The sequence below is a fragment of the Chiloscyllium plagiosum genome, unplaced genomic scaffold (genome assembly GCF_037043375.1).
Source record: "Chiloscyllium plagiosum isolate Xiang-an unplaced genomic scaffold, Cpla_swu_hap1 HiC_scaffold_1, whole genome shotgun sequence".
Classification (NCBI taxonomy): Eukaryota; Metazoa; Chordata; class Chondrichthyes; order Orectolobiformes; family Hemiscylliidae; genus Chiloscyllium; species Chiloscyllium plagiosum.
This window is the reverse complement of record NW_028270139.1, coordinates 155,671,035-155,688,276: the sequence shown is the minus strand read 5'-3', so window position 1 is coordinate 155,688,276 and position 17,242 is coordinate 155,671,035. Positions and strand designations below refer to the sequence as shown.

General features: G+C 43.9%; 1 protein-coding gene across 2 annotated transcripts in view; it reads right to left on the bottom strand.

Moving 5' to 3' along the window:
• Positions 1–17,242, bottom strand: part of LOC122553785 (dedicator of cytokinesis protein 2-like) — a 1,246,386-nt gene that overhangs the window by 245,543 nt on the left and 983,601 nt on the right. For both annotated transcript variants that reach the window (XM_087991733.1, XM_043698147.2), the window contains exon 34: positions 6,240–6,325. In XM_087991733.1, the coding sequence (XP_087847859.1) occupies positions 6,240–6,325 (86 nt within the window). The remainder of the gene's footprint in view (positions 1–6,239; positions 6,326–17,242) is intronic.

Sequence of the window (17,242 nt, the reverse complement as noted above, 5' to 3'; positions counted from 1 at the left end):
ATTTTATAAACCTGTCTCACATCACCCCTCAGCCTCCATTGCTCCAGGGAAAATAGCCCCATTCTATTCAGCCTCTCTATATATCTCAAACACTCCAACTCTGGCAACATCCTTGTAAATCTTTTATGAACTCTTTTGGCGCAACATAAAGTAATTGAGGTGCATAACATGGATGCAGTTAAAGGGAGAAAGTGAGGTCTGCAGATGCTGGAGATCAGAGCTGAAAATGTGTTGCTGGAGAAGCGCAGCAGGTCAGGCAGCATCCAGGGAACAGGAGAATCGACGTTTCGTGTCCTGAAGAAGGGCTTATGCCCGAAACGTCGATTCTCCTGTTCCCTGGATGCTGCCTGACCTGCTGCGCTTCTCCAGCAACACATTTTCAGCTCTGCAGTTAAAGGGAAGCTGATTATTTTAGATTAGATTACGTTACAGTGTGGAAACAGGCCCTTCGGCCCAACAGGTCCACACCGACCCGCCGAAGAGCAACCCACCCATACCCCTACATTTATCCCTTACCTGACACTAGGGTCAATTTAGCCTGGCCAATTCACCTAACCTGCACATTTTTTGGAATGTGGGAGGAAACCGGAGCACCCGGAGGAAACCCACGCAGACACGGGGAGAAAGTGCAAACTCCACACAGTCAGCCGCCTGAGGCGGGAATTGAACCCGGGTCTCTGGCGCTGTGAGGCAGCAGTGCTAACCACTGTGCCACGTTATGTGTTGGAGGGAGAAAGAAACAGAAGGATATAGAATACTACAGCGTGGGAGCAGGCCATTCTCCCATCGAGTCCATACTGACCCTCTAAAGAGCATCATACCCAGGCCCTTCCCCACTACCCCTCCTCTGCAGTTCCCATGGTTAACTCACCTAGCCTGCACATCTCTGGACATGATGGGGAAATTTACCATGGCCAACCCACCTAACTTTCACATCTTTGGACTGTGGTAGGAAACTCACACAGACACAGGGGAAATATGCAAAGTCCACACGGATAGTCACTCGAATTGGGAATCGAACCCGTGTCCCTGGTGCTGTGAGGTAGCAGTGCTAACCACTGAGCAACCATGCTGCCCCCAATAGACTGACATAGAAAGAGGAAGTAGAGTTGAAAGAGTCTCAAGTAGAACACAGACACTGGCATAGAATGGTTCTAACCAAGCCAAGTCAACCTGCCTGGTTTAAAACATAAACAAAGCCTGGCTTTATTTTAACTGTCAATCTGCATCAATGGGTATTTTCTCCATGACAACACTAGGTCCAATCAGAGTCACTTGCCAACCAGTCAGAACTCTCCTCCCATGCAGTACAGATGTTAGTTTCCTTTTGGAATTGGTACTCTTGCAAATCGCCTGAAGAGTGCCTTGACAAAATGTGTGTTTTTCAGTAATACACAATATGATGTGTTAAAGATGCTATAAAAATGCAAACTGTTGTTGAAGGTGGGGGAACATTGCTTAAGCAAGTGATTTGCGACTTCTAAGACTTTTTTGGGGGGTTGAGGAGGCGACAAGTGTTGCGTTACGAACGGAGCCAAATCCAAATGCATGTGATCCAAAGGTAGAATGGATTTAACATTCTGATTGATCTTTTGTAACGGGAGAACTTTTAGTCAGCACATTTTCAATTTGGGTTTAAAAGGAGTGACCGCGTCTGGTGTTTCAAATCATTGGGAAGGGTTGATACAAACATATTATTGTCGCTGTTTGGGGCATGCAAAACTATAGCCTTAAACTGTAATGAAAGCATCAAAGAGTGGAATCAGAGAACTTGTTTTTAAACAGAAAAAACTAGCAGGAAATCTGGAGCTGACTGAGATCGACAGATTTTTGTTCGATAAGTGTATAGAGGGATTTGGAGCTAAACCAAGTAAATAAAGCTGAGGCCCAGCTCAGCTATTATATAACTGAATGACTGTCTAGCTTAAGGGGCTAAATAGCCCAACTCATGTCCCAGTGTAAAGTCTACCTCCATCAAGCTGTTCAGTAACAAAAGGATCTCCAATGTGGTAAGAAAACATTGTCAAGCCAAGCACTATCAGGCTTGCCGCAATGATATAAAATTACACTGAAGGTTAATTTCCTTTGAAAATTGAAAAAGAATCCTCTTCATAACAGCAAAACTACTTCATTAAAAATCTTCACTCCAGTGGAAACGTTTTTAATCATTATTTATATATACCTGTCAAAATAGCATTAATAAGGGGACAGAAACAATGACAGGACTAATAGCAGTGACATTACATCTCATACAGACTGGGGATTTATGTATCCAACAAGCAGATAGTGGAGCGATTTCCAACCAGATCTTTTAAAAGAAAGACTTCCACTTATTTACCACCTCTCATGACCTCCGGATATTCAAAAGTGCTTTCCTGCCAATGAGAATGAAGGAAAATGTCCTGTCACAAAATGGCAGCACCATAATGCCAGATGATCTGTTTCTTGTGATACTGAGTACAGGATAAATATTGGGTCAGAATCCTGGAATTCCCTCCCTAAGGGCATTGTGGGTCTACCTACAGCACATAGACAGCAGTGGTTCAAGAAGGCAGCTCACTACCACCTTCTCGAGGGGCAATGAATGATGGGCAATACATGCTAGCCCAGCCACTGACATCCAAGTCACATGAGTGAGTATATGCGAAGGCAGGAGAGAGAGTGGCGTTTTTTGGATTGGAGGCTTGTTACCAATGGTGTTCCACAGGGATCGGTGCTGGGTCCACTTTGCTCTGTAATTGATATAAATTATCTCAATCAGAGTATGAAAAGCATGGTTAGTAAGTTTGCGGATGACACTAAAATTGATGATGTAGTGGACAGTGAAGAAGGATATCTAAGATTACAAAGAGATCTTGATCAGTTGTGTCACTGGACTGAGGAGTGGCAGATGGAGTTTAATTTGGATAAATATGAGGTATTGCATTTTGGTAAAACATACAAGGACAGGACTTCCTCAATAAAGGTAGGGCTTTGAGTAGTGTTGTAGAACACAGAGACCAAGAGGTGCAGGCACATAGTTCTTTGAAGTTTGCATCATATGCAGACAGGGTGATAAAGAAGGCATTTAGCACACTTGCCTTCATGGTTCAGACCTTTGAGGATAGGAGTTGGGACATCATGTTGAGGTTGTACAAGACCTATGGTGAGGCCTTTTCCGGGGTAATGTGCATAGTTCTGGTTGCCCTGTTATGGGAAGGATTTTACTAAGCTGGAGAAGGTTCAGAAAAGATTTACAAAAATGCCGATGGATGTGAGGGTTTGAGTTATAAGGAGAGGCTGGATAGGCTGGGACATTTTTCACTGCAGCATGGGATTTGAAAGTTATCTTCATAGAGGTTTATAAAATTGTGAAAGGTATAGTTAAGGTGAATGGCAGGTGTCTTTCCTCTCAGGTGGGGATTTCAAGACAAGGGGACATATTATTAAGGTGAGAGGGAACAGATTTAAAAGAGACATGAGGGGCAATCTTTTTACCCAGAGAGTGGTCTGTTTCCATGCTGTTTGACTCCATAACTATGATCATATGACTCATTCCCCCATCCCCAACTCCTTCAATATAAGTCTCAAGGGACCTTTAACATTCATCAGAGAGAATAGACATCTTTGATTTGCTGTCTGAAGGTGAAAGACCACATGTTCCAAAAGTGCAGAGCTCCCTCATTAATTCGCTGGAATCTCAGCCCTGGAATTTTGGGCTCCAGTGTGGAGTGGGACTTGCATATGCAATCTCCATACTCAAAGAATCCCCTCTGAGGGATGTTTACATAGAAGATAGGAGCAGGAGGAGGCCATTCGGCCTTTCGAGCCTGCTCTGCCATTCATCATGATCATGGCCGATGGTCCAACTCAATAGCCTAATCCTGCTTTCTCCCCATAACCTTTGATTCCCATTCACCCCAAGTGCTATATCTATCCATCTCTTGAACATATTATGTTTTGGCACCAACTACTTCCCGCAGTAATGAATTCCTCAGGTTCACCCATTCTTTGGGTAAAGAATTATTTTAAAAATTAGATTCCCTCCAGTGTGGAAACAGGCCCTTTGGCCCAACAAGTCCACACAGATCCTCCGAGGAGTAACCCACTCAGACCACTATATTTACCCCTGACTAACGCACATAATACTCTGGACAATTTAGCATGGTCAATTCACCTGACCTGTACATCTTTGGTTTGTGCAAGGAAACCCACATTGACACAGGGAGAATATACAAACTCCAAACAGACAATCACCTGAGGCAGGAATTGAATCTGGGTCCCTGGCATTGTGAGGCAGCAGTGCTCACCACTGAGCCACCATGCTGCCCCAGAGATGTCTTCTCATCTCTATCCTAAATGGCCCAGCCAGAATCCTCAGAATGTGATGCCATTTCTGGACACACCCACCATCGGGAACATTATGTATCTACCCTGTCTAGTCCTGTTCAAATTTTATAAGTCTTTATGATATCCCTCCTCATTCAGCTGAACTGCATAATTTGACACTAGCATCATGGCTCTGAATGTCAGTGGCATAGCGCCATGAAGAGGCTGAGGGGGATGGGCAGCAAGAGCAGAGGAGGGCGCACTTCCCAGCATGCCCCTCGATCAGGCAGCCTATTGCTGAGGAATATCCCCACCTTCTGGGAGCCCATGAGCAACCTCACAGGTGAGTCTGCTCCTTGTATTCACCACATGACATGCCCTCATCCACTGTTGGATTAAGATAGTGGTGACATGAGATTCTGATGGGAATTAGTCTGACCACAAAGTTGATCGACAGCATCAGCTACAAAGTAACAAAGAGGACTGATGAGGGCAGAGCAGTAGATGTCATCTATATGGACTTCAGTAAGGCGTTCAACAAGATTACCCATGGGAGACTGGTTAGCAAGGTTAGATCTCATGGAATACAGGGGGAACTAGCCATTTGAATATAGAATTGGCTCAAAGGTAGAAGACAGAGGGTGGCGGTGGAGGATTGTTTTTCAGACTGGAGGCCTGTGACCAGTGGAGTGTCACAAGGATCGGTGCTGGGCCCTCTACTTTTCATCATTTACATAAATGATTTGGATGCGAGCATAAAAGGTACAGTTAGTAAGTTTGCAGATGACACCAATATTGGAGGTGTACTGGACAGCAAAGACGGTTACCTCAGATTACAACAGGATTTGGACCAGATGGGCCAATGGGCTGAGAAGTGGCAGATGGAGTTTAATTCAGATAAATGTGAGGTACTGCATTTTGGGAAAGCAAATCTTAGCAGGATTTATACACTTAATGGTAAGGTCCTAGGGAGTGTTGCTGAACAAAGAGACCTTGGAATGCAGGTTCAGAATTCCTTGAAAGTGGAGTCACAGGTAGATAGGATAGTGAAGAAGGTGTTTGGTATGCTTTCCTTTATTGGACAGACTATTGAGTACAGGAGTTGGGAGGTCATGTTGCGGCTGTACAGGACATTGGTTAGGCCACTGTTGGAATATTGCGTGCAATTCTGGTCTCCTTCCTATCAGAAAGATGTTGTGAAACTTGCAAGGGTTCAGAAAAGATTTACAAGGATGTTGCCAGGGTTGGAGGATTTGATCTATGTGGAGAGGCTGAACAGGCTGGGGCTGTTTTCTCTGGAGCGTCGGAGGCTGAGGAGTGATCTTATAGAGGTTTACAAAATTATGAGGGGCATGGATAGGGTAAATAGACAAAGTCTTTTCCCTGGGGTCAGGGAGACCAGAACTAGAGGGCATAGGTTTAGGGTGAGAGGTGAAAGATATAAAAGAGACCTACAGGGCAACCTTTTCACACAGAGGGTGGTACATGTATGGAATGAGCTGTCAGAGGAAGTGGTGGAGGCTGGTACAATTACAACATTTAAGAGGCATTTGGATGGGTATATGAATAGGAAGAGTTTGGAGGGATATGGGCCGGGTGCTGGTAGGTGGGACTAGATTGGGTTGGGACATCTGGTCGGCATGGACGGATTGGACCGAAGGGTCTGATTCTATGCTGTACATCTCTATGACTCTATAACTGTCTATGACACAGATGAGGACTGGTGGGCAGCTCTTTGAAATAATGCTAAGTAGGCCTGAGGCTTCACACTGACCTAATGACCCCTGCTGGGGGCTAGCCCACCCAAACTTGGATCCCAGTTCCAGACTTGTAAGTTGACCGAAACAAATTCCTTCCCCTGTTTGTGCCCATCTTGCACATCCACCATGTCATTAAAACAGAGGCAGAAGTTCTTACGCCGATGAACTCACATATCTTTAAAGAGATCCTTGTATTCCTCATCTCCTCGACCGCCTTCCACTTCATGGTCCAGGTTTTTGATAATTTCGTCTTCAAACTAAAATTCAGAAAGTAAAGATAAGGTCAGGGTGAAGACCAATTCATCAACAATAGTTTTACACCTTCTCGGTCAGCATTGTTAACTGTTGCATATCAAATAGCCACATATTGACAGGGTCTTCTTCCATGCTATGTAGTCAGTAAGTTGGTATTATCAGCCATGGTTCAATGGGTAGATCTCTCAGCTCTGAGTAAAAAGATGCTGAGTTCAACTCCCATTCCAGAGACATGAGTACCAGTTCTCGGTTGTCAAACCTCTTTTCCCCACACACGTAGCACAGCGTGAGGGACTGTAACTCAATGGAATTTAGAAGAGTGAGGGGGGATATTATAGAAACATATAAAATTATGATGGGAATAGATAAGATAGAAGTGGAGAGGTTGTTTCCACTGGATGGTGAAACTAGAACTAGGGGACATAGCCTCAAAATAACAGGGAGCAGTTTTAGGACTGAATTGAGGAGGAACTTCTTCATCCAAAAAGTTGCGAATCTGTGGAATTCCCTGCCCAGTGAAGCAGTTGAAGCTACCTTGTTGAATATTTTTAAGCAAAAGATAGACTGATTTTTGGACAGTGAAGGAATTAAGGGTTATGGTGAGCGGTAAGGAGAGCTGAGTCCACAAAGAGATCAGCCATGAACTTATTGAACGGCAGAGCGGGCTTGAGGGGCCAGACGGCCTACTCCTGCTCCTAGTTCTTATGTTCTTATGAATATTGCACTGTTGCAGACCTTACATTTCGGATGATTATTCAAACAGAGGCACTCTCTGGTAAATGCAAGAAAATCCCGCAGTGTTAATAGGAGGAATGTTTTCTCGGATTTCCTGACCAACATCCCTTAATCAACATGACAGAGGTGGAGATTATCTGGTCTTTATCACATTGCTGTGTGCGGGACTATGTTTTGGAGAAATCAACTGCTGCATTCTTACCTTCAAGTGTGATTACGTTGGAAAGTACTTTCACCTAACCAAAACACTTTGGCACAACCTGCGATCATCCCGGGTCCTGAGAGACTAAATTATTACCTTCAGTCCTGTCTTCCACTTCATAATTGCTACCACTGCTCTAGTTCTCCCCCCGCCCCTCCACCTCATTCCCTTTCACCACCTTCATTTCCTCAGTCTCCTGCCTGATGCTGGGTAGAGATTATAGTGGGAGGAGCCCAAGGTAACAGCTTTATTTGTTCCACAGTTAAACAGAGATTTGCGTGAGTTTGTAATGAAGAAATCCATTGCCTGCATGGGGATCAACCCTCTTCCAAAATGGAGCCTGGTCATCAAGGCAGCAAAATTGCCAACTTGCCCTGTTGCCCCCAGTATCACAAAATTCTGAGGGTTTCTAACAGATTAGATGTTTGGAAGATATTTCCACTAGTGGCGGAATCTTAAAGTAGGGGACACAGTTACAGAATAAGGGAACACTTGTGACACTGAGATATGGAAGAATTTGCCTTCTCAGCATAGTGAGAATTGGCTAGCCCAGATACTAGCTCACTCAAAGTATTTCAATAATAGGTAGGTAAAATTGTGAAATATCTGGGAGTTGTGAGGAACTGACGTGAAAGTGGAGTTGAGCCCTGGGGCATATCAGCCATCTTATGGAGTAGGAGAGCAGGCTTGGGAGGCCGAGCCTACTGCCTTATGTTCAATGCGAGTGGACAAGGAAGCCACTGGAAATGAATCCTGATCATTCCAATCTCTGGCTAGGAAATCTTAGCAGCCATACTTTATATTCATGTCATGCTTTCAAGGGAACTCACTTTATCTCTGTAGGGCTGACAAGGTGATAGCTCCCCCACTTCACAGCATCAGAGGGGAGTTGTCCCAAAGTTCGCTGCAGTTATCTGCTGGTCTCCAAGAGATTTCATCAACCGAGGGCCCTTTCCAACCCAAGATAATTAGGGCATGTAAAAACACACGGGTTCCAGAAATTATATTTGCAAATGTAAATCAATAATGAGCGAGGCCAATTAACATTTAAATTAAGCAGCCATGAGCTCCTTCAGACGTGCCTGTGATATTTATTCCTGTAATTGGTCACCTAAATGGTACTAAGACATGAAGACTTTTGCAGATCTACCCAGATGCAGCTGAGGTAATAGCTGTAATTTCTCTTAATAGGCCTGCTAATTAAATCCTTTAGTGCTTGTCAGTCTTCCTGTAGTGTTTGATTTCTCTGTTTTCCCATGAATACACACAAGGTATGATTTGCTAAATTAAGGGCTTGTCAGGGTTATATCTAAGCTAAAGCAGCAGACAATTAGCAACTTTGAGGGATGATGCAGAGGATTTAAAAGATTGTCATTTCACCTCTTGACACAACTGTGATTAAAAACTGTCAGCTCGAGGAAATAAATATACATACATTGCCATCTCTCATTGTGTCTTGGTCTTGAGTGCAGTTTTGGCACAAGGTATTTTCACCATTTAAAACTTCACAATTTATATATTGCATAATCTCTGGGCATTGCTCGTAAAACCAGCATTAATTGCCTAATCCCAATTCCTTGAGGAAATGGTGGTTAGTGGCCTTCTTGAACTGCTTCAGTCCTTGTGGTGTAGAGACACCCCCTTCTGTTAGAAAATAGGAGCAAGAGTAGGCCATTCAGCCCTTTGAGCCTCCTCCACAATTCAGTATGATCATGGTTGTTCGTTCAACTCAGTATCCTGTTCACACTTTCTCTCCATACCCTTTGATCACTTTAGCCTGAAGGACTACATCTAACGCCTCGTTGAAACCATTCACAATGTTTTGGCCTCAACTGCTTTCTGTCCTACAGAATTCCACGGGGTTATCAGTCTCTGGGTGAAGATATTTCTCCTCATCTCAGTCCTAAATGGACTACCCCATATCCTGAGACTGTGACCCCAGTCCAGGACTCCCCGATCATCAGGAAGTTCCTTCCTGTGTTTGCCCTGTCTAAGATATATGTTACTGAAGATAATCACTGTTAACTTACATCTGGAAGTTGACTCCTTTGACCATGTACGGAACAAGGCAGCTAAGACATCCAGAGTTGAGAAACCCAATGATACCCAGGCAGTGCCTGGAACTGTCCACAACACGTTCCATCACTTTGCTGATGATTAAAAGGAGGGGTGGAGGATAATGATTGGTGGTATGTAACTGGCAACTGTGGTTTTATTTTTGATTAGATTAGATTTGATTCCCTACAGTTTGAAAACTTGCCCTTTGGCCCAACAAGTCCAAACCGATCCTCTGAAAAATAATCCGCCCAGACTCATTCTCCTACCCTATATTTGCCCCTGACTAATGCACCTAACCTAGGCATCCCTGAACACTATGGGCAATTTAGCGTGGCCAATTCATCTGACCTGCACATCTTTGGATTGTGAGAGGAAACTGGAGCACCCGGAGGAATCCCGTGCAGACACAGGGAGAATGTGCAACTCTGACAGTCGCCTGAGGTGGGAATTGAACCTGGGTCCTTAGCACTGTGAGGCAGCTGTGCTAACCATTGAGCCACCGAATTTGCCTTGCTATGTCATTATCCCTGATTTTTCACAGTTGGAATGAGCTACAGGAAGGATGGTGTGAAACTTGAAAGTGTGCAGAAAAGCTTGACAAGGACGTTTCCAGGGTTGGAGGATTTCAGATTTAGGAAGAGGATGAATAGGCTGAGGCTGTTTTCCCTGGAGTGTCGGAAGCTAAGGGGTGACCTTGTAGAGGTTTATAAAATCATGAGGAGCATGGACAGGGCAAATAGACAAGGTCTTTTCCCCATGGTAAGGGAGTCCAAACTTAGAAGCCATTGTTTAAGGTGAGAGGGGAAAGATCTGATCCTAAATAGACAAGCTGAAATGAAGGGTTTGTTTCCATGCTGTACATCTCTATGACTTTATGAACTGCATTTTATTCTCTATGAAAGATGTTGTGAAACTTGAAAGGGTTCAGAAAAGATTTACAAGGATGTTACCACAATTGGAGGATTTGAGATTCAGAGAGAGTTTGAATAGGCTGGGGCTGTGTTCTCTGGCATGTTGGAGGCTGAGGGGTGACCTTATAGAGGTTTATAAAATCATGAGGAGCATGGATAGGGTAAATAGACAGTCTTTTCCCTAGGGTGGGGGGGTCCAGAACTGGGGGGCATAGGTTTAGGATGAGAGGGGCTTAAACGGCAACTTTTTCACGCAGTGGGTGGTTCATGTATGGAATGAGCTGCCAGAGGAAGTGGTGGAGGCTAGTACAATTACAGCATGAAAAGATACCTAGATGGGTATATGAATAGGAAGGGTTTAGAGGGATATGGGCCAATTGCTGGCAAGTGGGACTAGATTAGGCTAGGATATCTGGTCAGCATGGACGAGTTTAACTGAAGGGTCTATTTCCAGTCTCTATGGCTCTATGACTCCATGACCTGAAAGTGTGCTTCAACTCCCAGTTGTGGCTGGTGCTTTGGGTGGGTCTTCCACTTCTGCTCAGGTGGCTGGCCGTGTGGAGTTTGCACATTCTCCCAGCACCTGCGTGGGTTTCCTCCAGGTGCTCCGGTTTCCTCCCACAGTTCAAAGGTATGCAGATCAGGTTGATTGGCCATTCTACATTTCCCCTTAGTGTCCAGGGATACAAGTTAGGTGGGTTATCCACGGTAAAAACGCCATGCTGGGTTATGGGGATGGGTCAAGTGGGGACGGGGGGCAATGCTCTTCAGGGGTTTGGTGCAGACATGATGGGCTGAATGGCCCCTTTTTTGCACAATATAGATATTCTATGATTTTCTGGTACTTGCACAGTGGCTTAAGAGAACACGTGTTCCTTATTATTCTTTATTAGAATTCCTTATTATAGATTGTCTTTGAGACTAGTTGAAGAACGTGAGGAACGAGCTATGAACAGATCCCATACAACATCTCTCGGCTCAATATGATTACATTGGGAGCCTGGAGACCTTAAAGAAAACTAGTTAATGATTTAATACTCCAGTTCAAACCTTTCATCATTGCCACAGATTCCTGCTCAAACAACATTAAGGGAAGACAAATGCACTTAAGAAAAATGAAAGAATACAAATTTATTTTTTTAGCAATGACAATTTCTGCATAGGTCATAGTTTTAGGCTATGAGCTAGCAGGTTTAAAGGGGATCAAACCCACTTCTCTCCCACTTCTCTCAAAGAGTCGTGAATGTGTAGAAAAGTCTACTTTAGAATCCGGTGGTTATGGGAATTTTGAGGAAATTGAGAAAAGAAGATGGACAGATTTTCAATTTGTTATGAGATTTAGAGAGGCGCAGAAAAGTGGAGTTGAGACTGAGCTGAGATCAGGCATGAGATCAGATATTAAATGGGGGAGCAGACCTGAGGGGCTGAATTGCCTACTCCTGTTGTTTCTTTATGTTCTTATAGAGCACAATCCTTGTATGGAAAGTTTGAGATGTCTGTGCGCAATGTAGGACTCAGCATTGACAAGTATAAAATAAAATCAGAAAGTGCGAGAGAATCACAGAATTGGTACAGTGTAGAAGGAGGCCATTCAGCCCATCATGCCTGCACCCAGTTCTATTCCCTTGTACAAATCTTCTGCCATTTCTCCAGAGCCTGCAGACTGTTGCTATCCAAATAATCATCCAATGCTCTCTTGAATTCCTCTTTGACCTGTGTCCGCCATAGAGTCATAGAATCCTAAAAGTTGAACAGCACAGGAAAATACCCTACAGTCCAACTTGTCTAGGCCAACCAGACACCCTAGATTAATTTAGTCCCATTTGCCAGCACTTGGCCCATTCCCCTCTAAACCTTACCTATCCATGTAACCATCCAGATGCCTTTTAAATGTTGTAATTGTACCAGCCTCTACCACTTCCTCTGGCAGCTCATGCCATACACGCACCACCCTCTGTGAAAAAGGTGTCCCTTTGGACCCTTTTAAATCTTTCCCCTCTCACCATGAACCCCATTTCCAGGCAGTAGATTCCAGACCCGAATGACTCACTGTCTGAAAAAGTTTTTTCTCACATCAACCTTACTTCGTTTTCACATTTCTTTAAATCTACGCCCTCTCATTCTTTTTTATTTTATGAGCAGGAACAGCTTCTTCCCTGATGCAGCCCACTCACAATTTTGAAACCTTGATCAAATCTCCTCTCAGCCGCCTTCTCTCAAAGGGGAACACCGCCTGCTTCTTTAATCTATCCTCATCACGGAAGTTTCTCATTCCTTCAACAGTTCTTGTAAATTAGTTCTGTACTTTCTCCTATTTGCTTCCATCCTGGTGCTTGGTACTCCAGCTGAGGTCTAACCAGAGTCTTGTACAAATTCAACATCACCTTCCTACTCCTGTGCTCTATACTCGCACATGGAGTGAAAAACTCAACAGGTCTCACAGCACCTGTGGAGAATGAAACAGAGTCAAAATTTCGAAGCTATGGTCCTTCTCCAGAGTTTGTGTGTAATTTGCAACTTGTTATTTGTAAAGGGCTACGAAAGTTATTAATTTGCTGTGAACTCATCAGATGTGGTTTGTTTAGAACATGTTGCTATCATATTACAGAGATTCCTGTCGCTGCAGAATCACCACCAATCACACTGGCCAATAGGCATGAACTATCAGGTCGGATAGCACATTTCATAGAATCCCCACAGTGTGGGCACAGGCCATTCAGCCCATCAGGTCCACACCAACCCTCCAAACAGCATCACACCCAAACCCACACCCTATAACCCTGCATTCCTCATGGCTAATCCACTTAACTTGCACTTCTTTGGACTGTGGGAGGAAACCAGAGCACCTGGAAGAGATTCATGCAGACACAAGGAGAAGGTACGTAGTCCACACGGTCATCCACAGACTGAGATTGAACGTGGGCCCCGAGCACTGTGAGGCAACAGTGCTAAACACTAAGCCACCATGTCACCCACTTTATGTACAGTATGTTTCTGTGCTGTATGACTATATAACAGCAATGCACTTCCAAATCAGGGTGGTATTTGAATGAAGGTGTAGTTTTAGGTTCACTTCAATCATCCTGGGACCAGCGTCCTGGCAAATCATTTAACTCGGGTTGTAGAGAGAGCTTTAAACTAATTAGAGGGTGAGGGTTTGGGAGAGGGGAAATGATGACTTACAAAGCAAGAGGATATGGCAACTTTAGTCTTCCTGCAGATTGGAATAGTCAGATTTGCAGCGATGGGCGCAAAGAAGAATTCAATTGTATCTAGGACAGTTTCCTTGAACAATAAGTTGGGGATCCAACCAGGGATCAAATCCCTAGGAGTATTGATACGCAGAGAGATCTGGATGTGCAGGTCCACAGATCACTGAAGGTGGTAGTGCAGGTAGATAAGGAAGTAAAAAAGGCGTATGGTATGTATGCCTTCATTGGAAAGTAGTCATGATTTGGAGATGCCGGTGTTGGACTGGGGTGTAAAAAGTTAAAAATCACACAACACCAGGTTATAGTCCAACAGGTTTAATTGGAAGCACACTAGCTTTCGGACCGACGCTCCTTCATCAGGTGATGAAGGAGCGTCGCTCCGAAAGCTAGTGTGCTTCCAATTAAACCTGTTCGACTATAACCTGGTGTTGTGTAATTTTTAACTTCAGTGGAAAGTGCATTGAGTATAACAATAGGCAAGATATGCTACAGCTTTATAGAACTTTAGTAAGGCTACATTTGAAATATCGTGTACAGTTGTGGTCACCACACTACTTGAAGGCTGTGGATGCTTTGGAGAGAGTACAAAAAAGGTTTATCAGGATGTTGCCTGGTATGGGGGATTTTAGCTTTGAAGAAAGGTTGGATAGACTGGATTTGTTTTCACTGGAATGCAGAAGGTTGAGGGGTAATCTGATAGAGGTTTCTAAGATTGTGAATGGGCTGGATAGAGTGGAAAGTACGAGGCTTTTGCCCAGGGTGGGGGGGGGGGGGGGGGGGGGGGTCAATTACTAGGGGACACAGGCTTAAAATGAGAAGAGGGGGGTGTTTTTAAAAGAGATGTGTGAGGCAACGTTTTCACACAAAGGGTGGTGGGTGCCTGGAACATGCTACCAGAAGAGGTGGTGGCAGCAGACACAATAGCAGTATTCTTGGTGAATACATGAATAGGAAGGGAATAGAGGGATACAGATCCTCTAAGTGAAGGTAGTTTTATTGTTGAAGGGCAAAATGTGTCGGTGTGGGCTTGGAGGGTTGGAGGGTCTGTTCCTTTGCTGTATTGTTCTTTGGTGATGTCTAAACAGACTGGTTGTATAAATGATCTCAGAAGAAAAGACCCCCCAGGAAACAGTAACCTTAACACTTTATAATTTAGCATTCAGTTTGAGGGAGAAACACGGAAATAACTGTGCTAATCTGAAATAAGGGCAATTCCAAAGCAATGAAGACTGAGCTAGTAGGAAATAGCAGATATTTATGGAAATAGCTCACGGCAAAGTTATTTCCCAATGAAAATGCTGGATTCTTGGAAGGGGGCAACCAGGGAAGTTAGGGATAGCATCAAATTAAAAGAAAAAATTATGCAATGTGGTAAAGATCAATGACACACCACATGATGTGAAAAAAGACAAACATGAACAAAAATAATGGGGAAGATAAACTTTGAGGGTAAACTTGCAAATAATATCAAGCTGGATAGAAAGAGCTTCTTTGCCTCCAGAAAACAAGGTTGAGGAAATAATAATGGGGAACCAGGAAATGGCAGCCCCTGGGGTGTTGGAGGCTGAGGGGGTGACCTTCTGAATGTTTATAAAATCATGAGGGACATGGATAGGGTAAATAAAGAAGGTCTTTTCCCTGCATTGGGGGAGTCCAGAACTAGAGGGCACAGGTTTAGAATGAGATGGGAAGGATTTAAAAGGGACCTTAAGGGAATTTTTTTCAAGTAGAAGGTGGTTCATGTGTGGAATGAGCTGCCAGAGGAAATGGTGGAGGCTGGTACAATTACAACATTTAAAAGGCATCTGGATGGGTATGTGAATTGGGATGCCATCCATAATCTTAGAAACTTCTATGAGGGCACCCCTCAACCTCCTGCGTTCCAGTGAAAACAAACCCAGTCTATCCAACCTTTCTTCCAAGGTAAAATCCCCCATACCAGGCAATATCCTGGTAAACCTTTTCTGTACTCCCTCCAAAGCATCCACATCCTTTTGGCAGAGTGGTGACCAGAACTGTGCTTTGTACGTGGGTTGAATGGACAGGCTGTATTGAATCTGTATTGAATCAATTACATGGACCTGAATTTCATGTTTCTATATTTCTTCTGATATCATGGAGTATTAAGCTTTGCGCTGTATTCTTACCATATCCTCTTTTTGCTGGATTTATATCACATTCCTTTTGTTATAAGATGTGGTGTTCCATTGATTGCGTCTATTTTACTGCTGCATCCACTTGATATGCTGTTTTTAATGTCTTGTTTGCCTGAAGCTCCAAATCCTTTTGGTATGCAAACATCACCCTGCTTTCCCTCGGGGAAACAGCAGTGCATTTGCATTTGTACTGAAAATGCTTTAAAGGAAATGGACTTGTAGTCTGAAACAAAAACAGAAATTTGCTCGGGAAAACCCGGCTGGTCTGGCAGCATCAGTGGAGACGAAGCAGAGTCCAGTGACCCTCCTTCAGAACTCACTGGACCCGAAACGTTACCCTGCTTTCTCTCCACAGATGCTGTCAGGCCTGCTGAGTTTTTCCAGCAATTGCTGTTTTTGTTCGTGAACTTGGAGTTTTGTTCTGTGGAGCAACAAAGCTGCCATTCCAATCAGGCCAGAAACCATTGGATCACTGGACTGTGCTTGAGAACCAAGTCATTCAACTTCTCATATTGACTACCAATGCATCCCATGTGCCATTTCTTTTCTTGTCTGCGCCCATCCTGTTTGGTGCTCGAGATATATCGAGATGGTATCAAGCCTGTTGTTTTGACCCATATCTCCTCGCACCTAAAGTTTTGATGACCTCACATCATTTCGGCGAGATCCAATTCAGACTTTTTGCAGGGCTTTGTGCAATGTAGTCTGTTCCTGTTTTCACTCCTGAATGAACTACAATTTACAGACCATGTTTTAGATTAGAATCCCTACAGTTTGGAACCAGGCCATTTGGCTCAACAAGTCCACACCGACCCTCTGAACAGTAACCCACCCAGACCCATTCCCCCTATCCTAGATTTGCCCCTGACTGATGTACCAAACACTATGGGCAATTTAGCATGGCCAATTCACTGAACCTGCACATCTTGGACTCTGGGAGGAAACCAGAGAATCTGAAGGAAACCCATGCAGACACAGGGAGAATGTGCAAACTCCACACAGTTTCCCGAGGCACGGATTGTACCCGGATCCCTGACACTGTGAGGCATGCAGTGCTAACCACTGAGCCACCGTGCTGCCCTGTTTCACATGTCTCACCTACTCCCACACAATCTAACAGAACAGGTTCTCACTGTACCCCTTTCCTTCTAATGGCCACTGTATTAGATCACCCCTCAAACCTCTAAATTTAAGGGAACACATCAAAAGGAATACCAGCCAAGAAACTGGGAAAAGCCTATCAGACGTCACTGAGCAGAGAATGCCTTTGTTTCCAGTCGAGTGAGGGAAACTATTGTGTATTACAATGAGATTACATTCCAAAATGTATATGTTCTCTGAGATATTAATTTAATTCTCCCACAATTCAGAGGTGACCTATAATTTGCTCAGTGTTATTACTTTTATAAATAGTTTTCTTTCTCGACCCTGAATATTCCTTAGAATAGTGGATCAGATATGATTGAAATTTGCGAAACAATTTAATATACTTTATACTTACCTAGTTTGCTAAATCTGCAGTCTTATAGGCATTTGTTGGCAATGTTTACATATTCTTATAGATAGAATGAGAGCGCAATTTTAACCTTATATGCCAAACGGGTAACTAGTGCAGGGTCCTGGACAGGGTGCCATTGTTGAACTC